This window comes from Myotis yumanensis, unplaced genomic scaffold (genome assembly GCF_028538775.1).
Source record: "Myotis yumanensis isolate MYYU_CA2020_CCGP unplaced genomic scaffold, mMyoYum1.0.hap1 SCAF_17, whole genome shotgun sequence".
In the NCBI taxonomy this organism is placed as follows: domain Eukaryota; kingdom Metazoa; phylum Chordata; class Mammalia; order Chiroptera; family Vespertilionidae; genus Myotis; species Myotis yumanensis.
Genome location: NW_027223768.1, coordinates 26,545,783 through 26,559,605, shown reverse-complemented (window position 1 = coordinate 26,559,605; position 13,823 = coordinate 26,545,783). Strand labels below are relative to the sequence as shown.

At 41.2% G+C, this 13,823-nt stretch overlaps 2 protein-coding genes across 7 annotated transcripts in view; one reads left to right on the top strand and one right to left on the bottom strand.

Moving 5' to 3' along the window:
* ODR4 (odr-4 GPCR localization factor homolog) overlaps window positions 1–11,344 on the bottom strand; it is a 28,893-nt gene extending 17,549 nt beyond the window's left edge. The window contains exons 1-6 of one of the 2 annotated variants that reach the window (XM_070397205.1): window positions 11,234–11,344; window positions 8,189–8,309; window positions 5,795–5,929; window positions 4,626–4,721; window positions 1,707–1,813; window positions 433–469 (exon numbers count right to left, since the gene is read on the bottom strand). In XM_070397205.1, coding sequence (XP_070253306.1) covers window positions 433–469; window positions 1,707–1,813; window positions 4,626–4,721; window positions 5,795–5,929; window positions 8,189–8,287 — 474 coding nt within the window. In that variant the 5' untranslated portion in view covers window positions 8,288–8,309; window positions 11,234–11,344. The remainder of the gene's footprint in view (window positions 1–432; window positions 470–1,706; window positions 1,814–4,625; window positions 4,722–5,794; window positions 5,930–8,188; window positions 8,310–11,233) is intronic. The other variant, XM_070397206.1, reaches the window with a different exon arrangement.
* A 183-nt stretch (window positions 11,345–11,527) lies between these two features.
* TPR (translocated promoter region, nuclear basket protein) overlaps window positions 11,528–13,823 on the top strand; it is a 73,133-nt gene continuing 70,837 nt past the window's right edge. For 3 of the 5 annotated variants that reach the window (XM_070397198.1, XM_070397197.1, XM_070397196.1), the window contains exons 1-2: window positions 11,529–11,580; window positions 11,950–12,258. In XM_070397198.1, coding sequence (XP_070253299.1) covers window positions 11,559–11,580; window positions 11,950–12,258 — 331 coding nt within the window. In that variant the 5' untranslated portion in view covers window positions 11,529–11,558. Of the gene's footprint in view, window positions 11,581–11,949; window positions 12,259–13,823 lie in introns of all 5 variants that reach the window. The other 2 variants (XM_070397199.1, XM_070397201.1) reach the window with 2 other exon arrangements.

Sequence of the window (13,823 nt, the reverse complement as noted above, 5' to 3'; positions counted from 1 at the left end):
CTTTCAGGTGCCAGATATTCTCCATTCTGTCCCATCCACTCTAACAGAATTCTAAAAAGTTACTTTTTCACATTACTTTTAAACAGCTTAGTAAATGTTAGTTCGGATTCTGCTGAGTGCAAATAGCTTGCTTACTAGGCACTATAGCTACCAAAAGCCCACATACTTTTACTGCTAGCCTCTCAAATATAATACTAAACACATAAACAAGGCAGGGGGAGTTTAATAAACATATGTTAACAACTAAAAAAAAACAACACATACATTTTCCTTGACTGTAATGAAATATTTCAAAATAAAAAACTATAGGTGGTTGTGGACATCAATAGGAGGGAACAGCATTGAAATTTTTAAAAACTAAATAAAGAATTGAATTTTGTTTTAAAAATAGTTTGCAACACAGAAAAATCTTTAAAGAGCAATTTTTCTTACCTTTGGATCATGGATATCATAAGTTCGACAAAGTATTCTTTACTAATTAAGGATAAAAATGACCCAAAAAAATAATTCTTGATAATCAAAAGAAAATAAATCATCAAAAAACAAAATAACTATAAGCATCCATCAGTTTTTACAAAATTATACCATTTTACACACTTAAAGATATATACACATATGTATGTAATTATACAAATATATATATAGCTCTGACTATAGTTGTGGTGCTTTATTTTTTTTTTTTTTAAATATATTTTATTGATTTTTTACAGAGAGGAAGGGAGAGAGATAGAGAGTTAGAAACATCGATGAGAGAGAAACATCGATCAGCCGCCTCCTGCACATCTCCCACTGGGGATGTGCCCGCAACCCAGGTACATGCCCTTGACCGGAATCGAACCTGGGACCTTTCAGTCTGCAGGCCGACGCTCTATACACTGAGCCAAACCGGTATTGGCAGTTGTGGTGCTTTAAACTATTTCTTATGGCTTATAAAGCCTGCTAATCAGAATAAATAGAAAGTACTTGCTCAAATACACACCCTGTATAACAAATAGGTAAATAGGTGTGCTGTTTTGGATGGAGTCAAGCCTGAGAATCTTTATTGGGTCAAGGGGCCTGTACATGAAACTTTCTAGTTAAATATACAAAGGAGTTTAAAGCCCAGCTTCTGCAGGAGCGATCACTGTTTGAATTTTGTGTTTTCCAAATCCTGATTCACTGGGCCCTTGCATTGCTGCAGTCTCTTCCTAAGGCTGTCGCCTAAGAGGCATTGTTGCCCTGGCAAGATGTATAGGAAAGGGGTCCCTATAACGGGCTTTTAGTGCCATGTGATCTTGGCTAAAGTCCTAAAAATTTCTTAGATATCCTAACTGTCCAGTTCACTGCACCTGTGCTTTGAATTGAACATTTTACCAATAGCAATTGAAGGTAAAAATTTAACATAATAAAGCATTACTTTGCCTAAACTGTCAGCTGGGGTATCTACCTCTCTATAGGGGACCTATTGTGTTGGTAAACAGTTCTCATTCCCTAGTCCTTGACACCTCTGTCAAACTCTTTGCAACCTTAAAGCATGACTATATTAGTAGTAGTAATGGTAGTAGTAGTAGTAGTTGTTATTGTGCTAAGTATTATTTACAGAAAAACTTAAAAACTAAGCTTATTTTTTAAATAATGATTTAAATAAATGTTTGGAGGGAAAACTTATAGGAACATTATTTTGGTATTATATACATTTAAAACATGAACACCTAAATAAAAGATACTTTTTTGTAGAAGAGCAAATATGAAGTGTCACTCGATCTGAGACTTCCTCCTCTGTGAAATTCCACAGTCTCTTTTTATTCATAGATTTTTCCACAGCAAATACTAGCTGAAATAGAGGAAAACACACACCAATTGAATGCAAAGTGAAAGAAGAAAAGTGAATGCAGAAAAACATACAATTATAATGTCCCTAAGATCCCATCTATTTAAAATTTCATGATTCTATAGTTAAATTGTCTTTTCTTCAAAAGAAAGAGTGAAACTGATTACTAACCATTTGAGTTCCATTTATACAATTGGTTTTTTAAATAGAAAAATATAATCCATCACCATTAAGAATCAACTGGACATAAAAATTAATTTTGGGCAAACATTTAAGTGAAATATAGAATAAAGGCTTTATTATAATAAGAGTGAGAAAGGACAAGTAATTTTTAAACTATAAAAATGGAGCATGTCGCCAAAACCGGTTTGGCTCAGTGGATTGAGCGTCGGCCTGCGGACTGAAAGGTTCCGGGTTCGATTCCGGTCAAGGGCATGTACCTGGGTTGCGGGCACATCCCCAGTTGGAGGTGTGCAGGAGGCAGCTGATCGATGTTTCTTTCTCATCGATGTTTCTGACTCTCTATCTCTCTCCCTTCCTCTCTGTAAAAAATCAATAAAATATATTAAAAAAAAAAAAAAAATGGAGCATGTCACCCATTTGGCATTTCTTATTTAAATGTAACAAAAGATTTAAGGCAATATATAAGGACACATACAATATAGTAGCAAAATAAAAGTGAAAAAAATAGAAATAGTGACATATATTTATAGCAGAAATAAGAATTATGGAAGGGCATACTTGATATATGGAGAGGAGTTATAAATTTGGCTCTAAGCTTTCTAACAATAATGTTCACAAAGAAACCTAATTTGTTACCTACTTCACATGGTCCATAAAGCTGAAAACAATTGATCAGAAGAGGCACAAGTTTCTTCATAACGATATCAAAAGAAATTTCTTCAAAGACAATATAATGTTATATAACAAACCAAGTTCTTAACAATGATCTTATGAAAGACACTGGCAAGTTTTATAATGTTCTTTCTTATAGTGTTCCTCAATGCTGGCCAATGGAAACAAAGTTAGATAATTCAAACTCAATAATTTCTGAAATACAGCATTTCTAAAGTTTCATATGCTTCTTACGAACAGAGATATAAAAGCAACAGGAAAGAAGATCTGACTATATTTCTCTAGCACTGAGTCCACATTCACCCCCATTCAATCCAGCACCAACCACAAAAGGATGCACAACCTTTATGTTATTAATACATAACGGTTTAGATCCTATTCCAAAATGCCATTAAGACCAACTGTAATATACATTTATTAAAAACTAGAGGCCCAGTGCATGAAATTCGTGCATGGGAAGGGCCCTAGGCCTGGCTGGCGATCAAGGCCTTCCAACTACCGGCCAGGGCCTCCCTTCCCCAGCTGCCGGCCAGGGACTTCCCTCGTTCCGCACCGCCCCCTGGAGGTCAGCACACGTCATAGCAAGCGATAGAACTCCTGGTCTCGCGGTCAAACTCCCATGGGGACACTATGCATACTAGCCTTTTATATATATATATATATAGAAGATGGGAAAAATAGCAGAAGGTTGAATAACTTCCCAGGGGAGGGAGAAATCTCCATTGTCTTCCCTTACTCCCTTAGGTACAAATATCAAAAGTTTGACAGTGGACATTCGATAGTTAAGGTTATAAAACTGTAGGAATCTGTAGCATCTAGAATTCTTAGTTGCACACTTTTTTACTAGAAAAAGTTTGGGGGATTTTCTGTGGGTTTTTGCACTCTTTAAGATTATGAGGTCTGCTTCTCTCTTGGTGGAGGAAACAACTTTTTATTTATTTAAAAATATTTTTTTATTGATTTCAGAGAGGAAGGAAGAGGGAGAGAGAGACGGAAACATCCATGATGAGAGAGAATGATTGATTGGCTGCCTCCTGCACACCCCTGCTGGGGATCGAGCCTGGCATGTGCCCTTGTCCGGAATCGAGCCCAGGACCCTTCGGTCCACAGGCCGATGCTCTATCTACTGAGCCAAACTGACCAGGGTGGAAAATAACTTTTTATGAAAGCTGGCTGTAGAGTTTACTTTAGGTTGTCAGGGGAAACAGCTTGTGAACCTTCATATTTACATGTAGACTTTAATACCCAATTCACTGATGTGGGAATAAAATGAAAAACAGGGAATTCATAATACTCAGACCAGGAATAAAGAATAAATACCTTATTATTGTGATGATTTTATGTTTTACTCTCAGGATACTGAGAGAATTGAACAGAAGAATCACAAAGCCTATTAATTTCACATTACAGCAATCACTTGGAACTAAATGAAAGGTCTAGCAGAATATTGCTATTGTATGACAAAAACAGTTAAATCATTATAACTTGTTTCATAAAAGTAAAAAACCTTTAAATGTAGACTATTTTAACATCTGTAGCTTTGATTAAAAATATAAATATTGACATTACACACGAGATACCAAGCAATTGGGTGGGAAAGCTATGTCAACATAATCTATAATAATAAAAGCATAATATGTTAATTAGACCAGAAGTCCTTCCGGATGGGATGTCCTTCCAGACGACCTTCCGGAGGAAGCCGGGACACGGGTCCCGGGTGCCTGCTGGCGGCCAGAGGGAAGCCCGGGTCCCAGGTGGCAGAGGAAAGCCGGTGCCGGCAGCCAGGGGAAGGAAGGCCTACTCTTGCATGAATTTTGTGCATCAGGCCTCTAGTCTCAGTATAAAGAATTATGAGACAGAAATTCAAATATGTATACAAAGGTATACGTATATACAAAGAGCATCCATTAAAGTAAGATGCAACTTGATCATATTAAGAATTTTTATATTTCATACTTACTCTGCGCAGGGTATTTTGAAAATCATTTCCCATTTCTAATGTTGTAATAATAAATACTCCAAGAACTAAAAGTCCCCCAGGTAGCATTCTGGAAACCTGAAATAGAAATATAGTATTAGCTAACATAAACATTTGGCATTATATGCAATCCTTTGTGTCTGAGAAGCTAAATATTAAATCAGCAAATCCCTACTGAGTATCAACTATATGAACAGCATTGAGGTAGGAGCTTTGAGAAACGAGTTAAAATACTGAGAAATGGATGATAACCAAGACAATGGGGTGTCATTATGAACACAATCTTCCTAGAGTATCCTGAATTTAACTCTAAAATAACCTTATAAGTAAAACCACTAAATAATGAAACCCATTAGCTACAAAAATAAAGCAACCCCTTTCTCATGAAATCAGAGACTGAAATATCTTATAAGATGTTTTTCAATGGCTTCGGCTATCAGCTAAATAAAGTATCAATTTTTCCTTAGACTGCTATTTCAGACTAAAATCTGGATAATCAGATATCCTTCATTTGACACTACTTACTCTGAAATATCAAAATGCCAGTCAAAACTTCTCACTGTTCTCCATGCATATGCCTAGGTTTTCCAACTCTATACCTTTACTCAGGCTGAGAGCTGACTTTTTCTTATATTTTGGGGGACCCTCTGGGAGGTCCTTAAGGGAAGAAATAATTCTCAATTATCACTGTATCCCTATATTTAGCAGAATACTAGAACCTGGAATTTGATCAGAGGGTGTCTGACTTGAAAATCCATTGCTTCCTATTATCTAGGTTTACCTGTTTTTAAAACCTATTTATTGATATAATTGAGTATTTATGTATTTTGTAATTTTTCTTTACTCTAAAATAATACTGGTTAAAAATCTTAGCAAGTCTTTCTGTGTTCACTGGATTATTTGTTTAGGATAAATCTCTTTTGGTGCATTACTAGTTTAAGAAGTTATGCATATTTTTAAAGTGTGTGACACATACTACCAGTTTGTCTTCTGTAATATCTATTATTTCCCTTCAAGTAAGAAAATGAAAGTTGTGGAAACTTAAGAATGAGTACTCTGAAATCCTACTCTGATAATCTGAGGATACAGTGCTTTTATTGTGTCAGTCAATAAACACAAACTTAACTATATAAGGAGAAAACTATGGTGACCTGGTTAGCATGTTCTGTGGCCCATTCTTCATCCAAGTTATCCACCTTATCTTTGGGATGTTTGAGGTTCTCATTGTTTTCCTCTTTCGGTGGTGTTCTAGTGGCAAGAATCACATAATCCTTTTGTGAAGAACACTTAAAAACAAATTAGAAAAACTTATTAGAGTGATATCTGACTGGGGAATGTAAAGCTCTTATGACATACAAAAAAAGTAATATTTATAACAGCTTAAGTTGTTAATGTCTATGCTATAATGGAATCTATACAGAAATCAATTTTCATAAATATGCTTACAACACTTCCCTCACATGTCATCTTTTAATATATTTAATATCAGCCTCTTATTTATTTGGACATCCAAATGTGAATCACATAGTGGTCACTAAAAATGACTTACTGGATGAGTAAGTGAACTGCATTTAAATCAAAGGAAAACAAATATGCTTGGTCAAATAATATAGTATTATTTCCTATATAATTTGAACATATTGGTGATTCAATGAAATAAAGCAACAAATGACCTTGTGCACCTTACTTTCATTGAAATGACAAATACTGTATATCAACAGAAACTAAAAAAACAGAAAGAAAACAAACAAACAAAAAATGACAATAGTGAGAAACCTGCATATATGTGTCCACAGAAAAACAAGGGGACACGTAAGTGATATCAGATTTATGTTCCTCAGTTTTCATAGCAGTTAAATGGTAATCAAAGCTGGGAAACCCAAATATAAATTTAGGGACATTTAATAGCCTAGTGTTATTACAGTGGAAGGTTCCTATAAAGAAAGTATGAAAATAAGGCTGATAATACAAGTTAGTATGTTGTCATCCTCAGACATGACCTGAAATTCCCATCGTTAGTGTCATCTTGGACTAGAAAAGAAAGACAGAGAACTTATTTCTATAAAAAGTTATTTCCAGAGAGTTACATTCAAATGTACACAGGAAAAGGTAGGTGCTGATTAAGAAAGCTTTTCCTTCTCAAAAAATCTATGACTTTGAAAAGAAAATGACCCTAGAAGTAGGAAACAGATAAGCTTGAGGGGAAGGAGAGAAAAATGATGAACCCTGGCATAAAGAGGAAGAAGGAACGTGTAGAAGAGCGGAAGGAATGAAAAGGCAGCATGAAGCAACACCAGAAGGAACATCCTAAATCGGGAGACGCATTTGTGAGAAACCGTCTGTGTGCACCAAGGAAAGTTTGGAAGAGGGTATTTCTCACTGAACTTTTGTTTCTTTGAACCCATCTTTCTCTAAAACTCTTCTTCACTTAAAGTAAAAACAATAATAATAATGGGAAGTAAAGAACCTTAAATAAAAAGTGCCTAGCAAAAGGAACCCTATATTAAATACTGAGTACCTGGAATAAAAACGAAGTTCAGATTGTGTTGCTGAGAGGCAGGCTGGCCATCTCATGAGCGGCCTCTCCGGATGGGACTACTGGGTGAAGAGTGCAGGGTCTGCCCTCTGATTACAAGTTAAGAATCGGGTTTGTGACCATGAAGGTGTGACTGGGGGAGTCGTGGGAATATGGATAGCATCAGAACAAGGAAAGTTCGTTCTGTAGTTTGAATACTCTAAGCCTAGGCATCATGATAAAATACCCAGAACTAGAGCTCTGGACAATAGAGCTTCATTTGCTAACAGGCCTCAAACTCAAGCCCTTGGGCCACAGTGCACTTTCCCCTCCACAGTGTTTAGGCAGTTTGTCTATGTAACTCTCGTTTATTGTTGTTGCTGCTGCTTTGTATTGCTAATGAGTCCTCCCTGCTTAGCAACACAGTCTTTGGTGCTAATGCTTTTTCAAGTAAATGTCCAAATCTCTATTCCATTTCATGTTGACTTTTAAAGGCTTAACTTTATGGGGGAAATAGAATGTGTATAATTTTCAAATTTCTCCCACCTCTTCCACTCCCTCTCCACGGAATTAAAAAAAAAAATCAATATGATAAGTACTATTACAAAATATAAGATGACTGTTGCTATAAGACGAGATAAGACAAATTACAATGGGAATAAAACTGTCAAAAGCCACTTCTATAAAGAACTGAACCACCAAGAATTAATAAAAATTAGAAGGAAGTACAAAACACTTTGGAAACACACACAAACATACAGATAATGTGATCAGTAAAAATTCTAATTTTGAAGTTTCCACATTATAAAGTATTTTTACATTGTCAAATGGGAATGTGTTCTGACTTGAGCACACCTGGACTAGATTTGTCTTACTGCTCCACATTTTTCCTCAAAAACCCATTTTAAATTTACTTCTACATTCCATCCCTCCATCCCCTAACCTTGAGTTTATTGTTAAACAGCATGGTTCAACTTTAAATAAACAGGTAATTTGTTCTGTCAATAAACATGCAGTAAAAGATACATACCTGTCCTATTAGAAGACCTGAGACAAAAGACTTTCCTTGGAGATTGAGGTTTGAGAGATACTGGCCAATAGTCTCTTCTACAATGTAGGTTCTTCCCATTATTGAGAACTAATTCAATCTCCTAAATTACAAGAAAAAAATATATAGTATTATTAGGGGGGGAAAATATAACCTTCAACATTTTCCACATGGGGGGAAGTAGAGAGAGAAGTGGTACTACCTCAATGCAACCCTATGCTTTGCAGTGATTGCTTATTAAATAGGATATTCTTACTTGCAAAGTTCAAATGTAGCTTCAAAATTCTCTACAGTGCTGCAGTAAACGACTAACCAACCAGAGTTGATATGAGAGATGAAACTTAATGCCACATTTGCGATAAATTAGCAGTCAACACACCTGAATTTTTATTTCAGATGTACTACTCCTTAGTTGCATTAAATAATCTATTGCTAAGCCTCAGTATGCATTTCTCAAACAGAAAAGATAATTTTTTTTAATCCTCACCTGAGGATATGTTTTTATTGATTTTGAGAGAGAGCGAGGGAAAGAGAAACATCGATGTGGGAGAAAAACATTGACTGGTTGTCTCCCATGAGTGCCCCAACCAGGAATCGAACCTGCAACATAGGTATGTACCCTGATTGGGAATCGAACTGGCCACCTTTTCGGGGTACGGGATGACGTTCCAACTGAGCCACATGGCCAGGACAAGGATGATGCTATTTGATTTGCTCACTGGGAGGTAGAGAGAATCTAAGCATACTGTGAAGAACTACTACTGCATGCTAGAAGTTGTGGCAGGGGAGATGGTATGAAGGCAGTACTTGATGTCTGCTCTTGAGTAACTCATAGTACAACAAGAACTACTGAAGTAAATAGCAATGCAGCAACATATGTAGAGCTTCTACTAAAACAAAGAAAGGTAATGTCACTTGCCCAAGTGGCAAAGCTGGTAAGTGGCAAAGGTACGATGTCAACTCAGTCTGGTTCTAGAGTCCATGCCCTTAAATACCATGCCCATAATGAGGAATCAAACTCAGTTTCTCTTCTAAACCATTATCAAGGGTAACTCCCAACTGCGGATGAGAGCCAGTATATCCCTCTTACTGCCCTGTGCTCCTTTGATTTGATTTTCTGTGGCTAAAAAACAAAGATGCCAACTAAAAGAGTAGACAATAACGAATGATGATCTCAAAGAGTTCCCATTCGGTGTGGGAGACAAAAATGTAAAGCGATGATATTCCAACATGTTATAAAACAGATATAAAAGACTGCAGGTACACAGTTGCAGCATATTGAACAGAGGTAAGAGTCATGTGAGCTTTATAAAAAAAATTTCACTCTGAGTCCGCACAACAAAGCTGAGGCAGCTAGAGATGCGCAGGGGCGGCGTATCTGACACCAGCCAACGGTCACAGTGATTTTGCATTCCCTAAAACAAAAGCCCAGAGGATTGGTTCCACTTTGAAATGGCCTGCTGGATGCTGTTTTTGTTGTCGTTGCTGTTGTTTTTCCAAGAGCCTGCTCAGTTTTATCTTCGAAATGCATTACATTTCTTCCGACCTCTTTTCTCACAACTGTTTGCACACAATGTTTGTTTAGATTAAGTCTAGAACTGCCTGTCTAAATCATTAATGCCTCCATAAAGGGAAGGGCTTTCGACTTTCATAGTGCCTTAAAGTATGCATTTCTGTGTTTTTAAACTTTCCTCTGCTTCATCACGCTATTCCACTCCTTTCCTTCTGGCCTAATAATTCCCAATTCTTGCAAGAAACAGCAGTGACAGTGACTCCAAAGTTATGGTATGTTAACTGTGAAACCTAATTTCTCCCAAGGTGACACCTATCAGCATGTTAATCTGTAAGAAACCGAATGCACCAGGAAGATGAAAATGAATTGGGTGGTAAAATCTGGTGGAATGTTAAGATTTGTTTGTTTGTTTGTTTGTTTAGTGCTCCTTTAAAACTTCGAAATGTGGCCAACGACACTTTACAAAGGACACTCCTGAAAAGGCCTACACAGTTCCATTTTACCTGAAATGTGGAGCATCAGCAGGAGTTTTCCAAGGCGTCCAAACACTGCCTTGAGACGACTCTCCCGCCCTGCGCTCTGATGACCTGGGTCTACAAAATAAATAATCCTAGCGGGATGCCAGCGGGTCTGAAAAACCCATCTAGACTCAGGATCCTGGGAGTTCGTGCACAAAACACCCGCACTTTCCACAGGGTAGAGAACAATGCGATGATACTGTGTACCTAGGGCAAAGAACAGTACGGCACACGCCTGCAACCTTAAAGTGGTTACATGAAATATCTCAGAGATTTTTTTAAAAATCAACCTCAAACGCCTTACTGACAGTCGGAAAAGGCCTACTACTGTGGAAAATTGCAGGGTGAACGGCACCAGCAACGCTTTGTTTTCAACGAAGACCTGAACGAGTTATTTTAGGAGCCATCCAACATGACGTCATCCGTAGACATGACGTCATCCGTAGACTCGGCTCGGAGGCCAGGGTCACATCCGGAAACCAGCGGTTCTCTCCAGGTGGCAGAGTGAGAAGTGCTTTATGAGAATCGTGTTTAAAAACGTCTGTTACGACAGTTTTTTTCCATTTAAAAAACATAAATGTTAAGATCACCTTTTCTGCCACGTCACCTTAGAGCACAAAAACAAAGGTTACACTCACAACTCCTCCGAGCTTCCTTTTTAAAACACAATCTTCGTCCTGGACCATGAACCGGGCTCCTGAAATTCCTGGTGGCTCACCGTTCCCCACCCCAACACACTCACACACACACTCACACACACACTCACACATGCACACACTCATTCCCAAGCGCGGCATCTAAATAGCTCTTTCCAATAAGGTGAGTCGGTCACAGTTGGATTCGTGTGCTGTGCCGTAGTGTCTGTCCATATGTGTCCTAAGGTCTGTTTCCTCCTTCAAAAAGGAAGCTGTGTCCCAGTGCACACACACACACACCTTCGAACGCACGAATTACACCCTCAGGCTGAATCACCGGTCCGCGTGGCAGGCAACTTACCTGCCAGTCAGTCCCAGGAGCTCAGGGCCCAGGTACCAGCCTCCAGGGACCCGATTCCCCTCGGGCCTTAGGCAGTAATTCATCAGAAGGCGACGGACGCCCCACCCCTTACTTCCCACTCCCACCCCGGGTCTCAAGGCGTCGGGTGGCGCAGACTGATGACGCAACGGCCCCCCTGCCTTCTCCGCAGTTCCTCTGCCAAAGCGCCTGCGGGCCACCCCGCCCCCTTCCGGGCACCAGTCACCGCGGCGCTTGCCATCCGGCCCTGCCGGGACCGATGCCCTCTAGCGGCTCGGTGTCTAGGAGCCGCCAAAGAGGACTAGCCATGGCCTCCCGAAGCTTTGATGGTAAGCTTGCCCTGCTTTTTAGGGAGGGGCGTGGGTTAATCAGCACCATGTGGCGCCACCTCGCGGACAGTGGCCACGCGGCCTGCTGAGGAGAGCCGGGGGGCGGGAAGAAAGGAGGAAGCTGACCCGACGTTGCGTAATTGGGCTCCGCGAGGCATTTGAGGGGGGTGGGGGGGGGAAATACATTTCCCAGAATCCTGCGGGGCGTAGTGCTAGTGAAAAAGGGAAGTCGGAGTGCAGTTCCGGGTCAGAGGCCGGCTCTGAACTCCTGTTCCCAGGATGCATCGCTGCCCGCTGCTGCGCGCGCATTCGGACGCGGGCGCCGTATCGCTGGTGGTGCCGCCGCTAACACAAGATTTCATTTCCCAGGGTCCCGCCGCGGGAACCTCCGGCGGGCCGGCGCGCGCGAGCCCCCGAGCGAGGCGGCAGAGGTGGCCGCGCAGGCTCCTGGGTCCTCCTGGTCTTCGCCTTTCTTCTCCGCGTCTGGTCCGTCGGCCGCTGCGGCGGCGGCCCCCGGCCTGGCCGACATGGCGGCGGTGTTGCAGCAGGTCCTGGAGCGCACGGAGCTGAACAAGCTGCCGAAGTCCGTGCAGAACAAACTCGAAAAGTTCCTGGCCGACCAGCAGTCCGAGATCGACGGCCTGAAGGGGCGGCACGAGAAATTTAAGGTGGAGAGCGGTAAGTGACGCCCTTCCCGCGCTCAGGGGGGTGGGCCCGACCCCGGCGCGGTGGCCGGTCTTTCCCGCTTTCGAGCTCTCGCTCTGGCTGCGACCGCCCTGGTAGCCTCGCTTCCTCGCTCTGGTGGGACCCTACCTGGGCCCTGTCTCGCCGGCTCCTCTCTCAGTTGGATACGCAGGAGTCTTTTTGTTCGTTCGTTTCTTTTTGTAAATCTGAGTCCCCAGCCAGGCCCGTTTCCTTCGTAATGAGGCGAGTCCCACGGGACACGAACTAGCGACGACCTGGGCTCTGTTTACCCCGCACTGAAGAGCCTGCAGCCTCAGTCTAAGCCTAGAGCACCCCGCGCGTCAGTTGCGCGGAAAACCGTGGCGGTGGCCGCCGTGTTGCCGGCTCACCTGCGTTCGCTTGGTCTAATCATCAGATTCCAATCATCAGGCTCCAATCATCAGGCTCAAAGGGGCCTTTTCTGCGCTGGTTGTGAGTGTGAGCGGCGCTGGTCCTTGGGAACTAGATGCGCACAAAGATGCGTGGGTGCGGGGCGGGGCGCTGGCGACCAAGGGAACGGGCGGCAAATGGGTTTACTGTGTCGGACTTAACCGCCGACAGCTGGAGTTTAATGGAAAATACGTGGCGACCTATTTATTACTAATGCCTGGAGCAGACCCTCAGGTGAGAGCGAAGTTACCGACAGCAGTGGCTCGAACACACACTGCCCGCTCCACGCTGTGGTTCACCAGTTGTTTGGGGGCGCTCGTTTACTGGGTTTTGCTACGTTGGCTGAAAGTTCTGGATAAATTTTTTTTTAAATATATTTTATTGATTTTTTTACAGAGAGGAAGGGAGAGAGATAGAGAGTTAGAAACATCGATGAGAGAGAAACATCGATCAGCTGCCTCCTGCACATCTCCCACTGGGGATGTGCCCGCAACCGAGGTACATGCCCTTGACCGGAATCGAACCTGGGACCCTTCAGTCCACAGGCCGACGCTCTATCCACTGAGCCAAACCGGTTTCGGCCTGAATAAAGTCTTACTTCAAAGTGTGTAGCAGAATTGAGGTGTTGAAAATTAATCTCCCGAGTCCCAGAGGTGAAGGTAGTCCACGGCCTTCTATTCATGAATTGACACAGAAAATACTGAGTGTCTCTGATGGGCCCGATAGCAGTGCTGAACAGAACGGACTCAGAGCCCTTCGCGTGATAAGTTAACGGCGTTTGTTTTCACTTAAATGTAGTAATTTTATACTTTGGGGCATATTTTGGCTGTTTTAACACAAGCCTTTTTTTTAAAGCAGAACCGTTTTTGTAAATATTTTTTTTCTCCCTTTAATAAAGCTTATTTGGCTGCTTTATGCTAAGGTATCGACTGGCTCGTGTGTGGGGGAAACACTGAGATGTGTAAGATATGTTTCCTGCCTTGAAGTGGGATAGATAGACCAGTAATTTGTAAGAACCCCCCCCTCAGGTCTTTTCTTTTGAAGTCATTTTCAGTGCTGCATGTATTTACCTTTACTCAAGTTTTCTTCCTTGGAGTGCAGTTCCAATACTATGTCTTAAATTTTAAAAT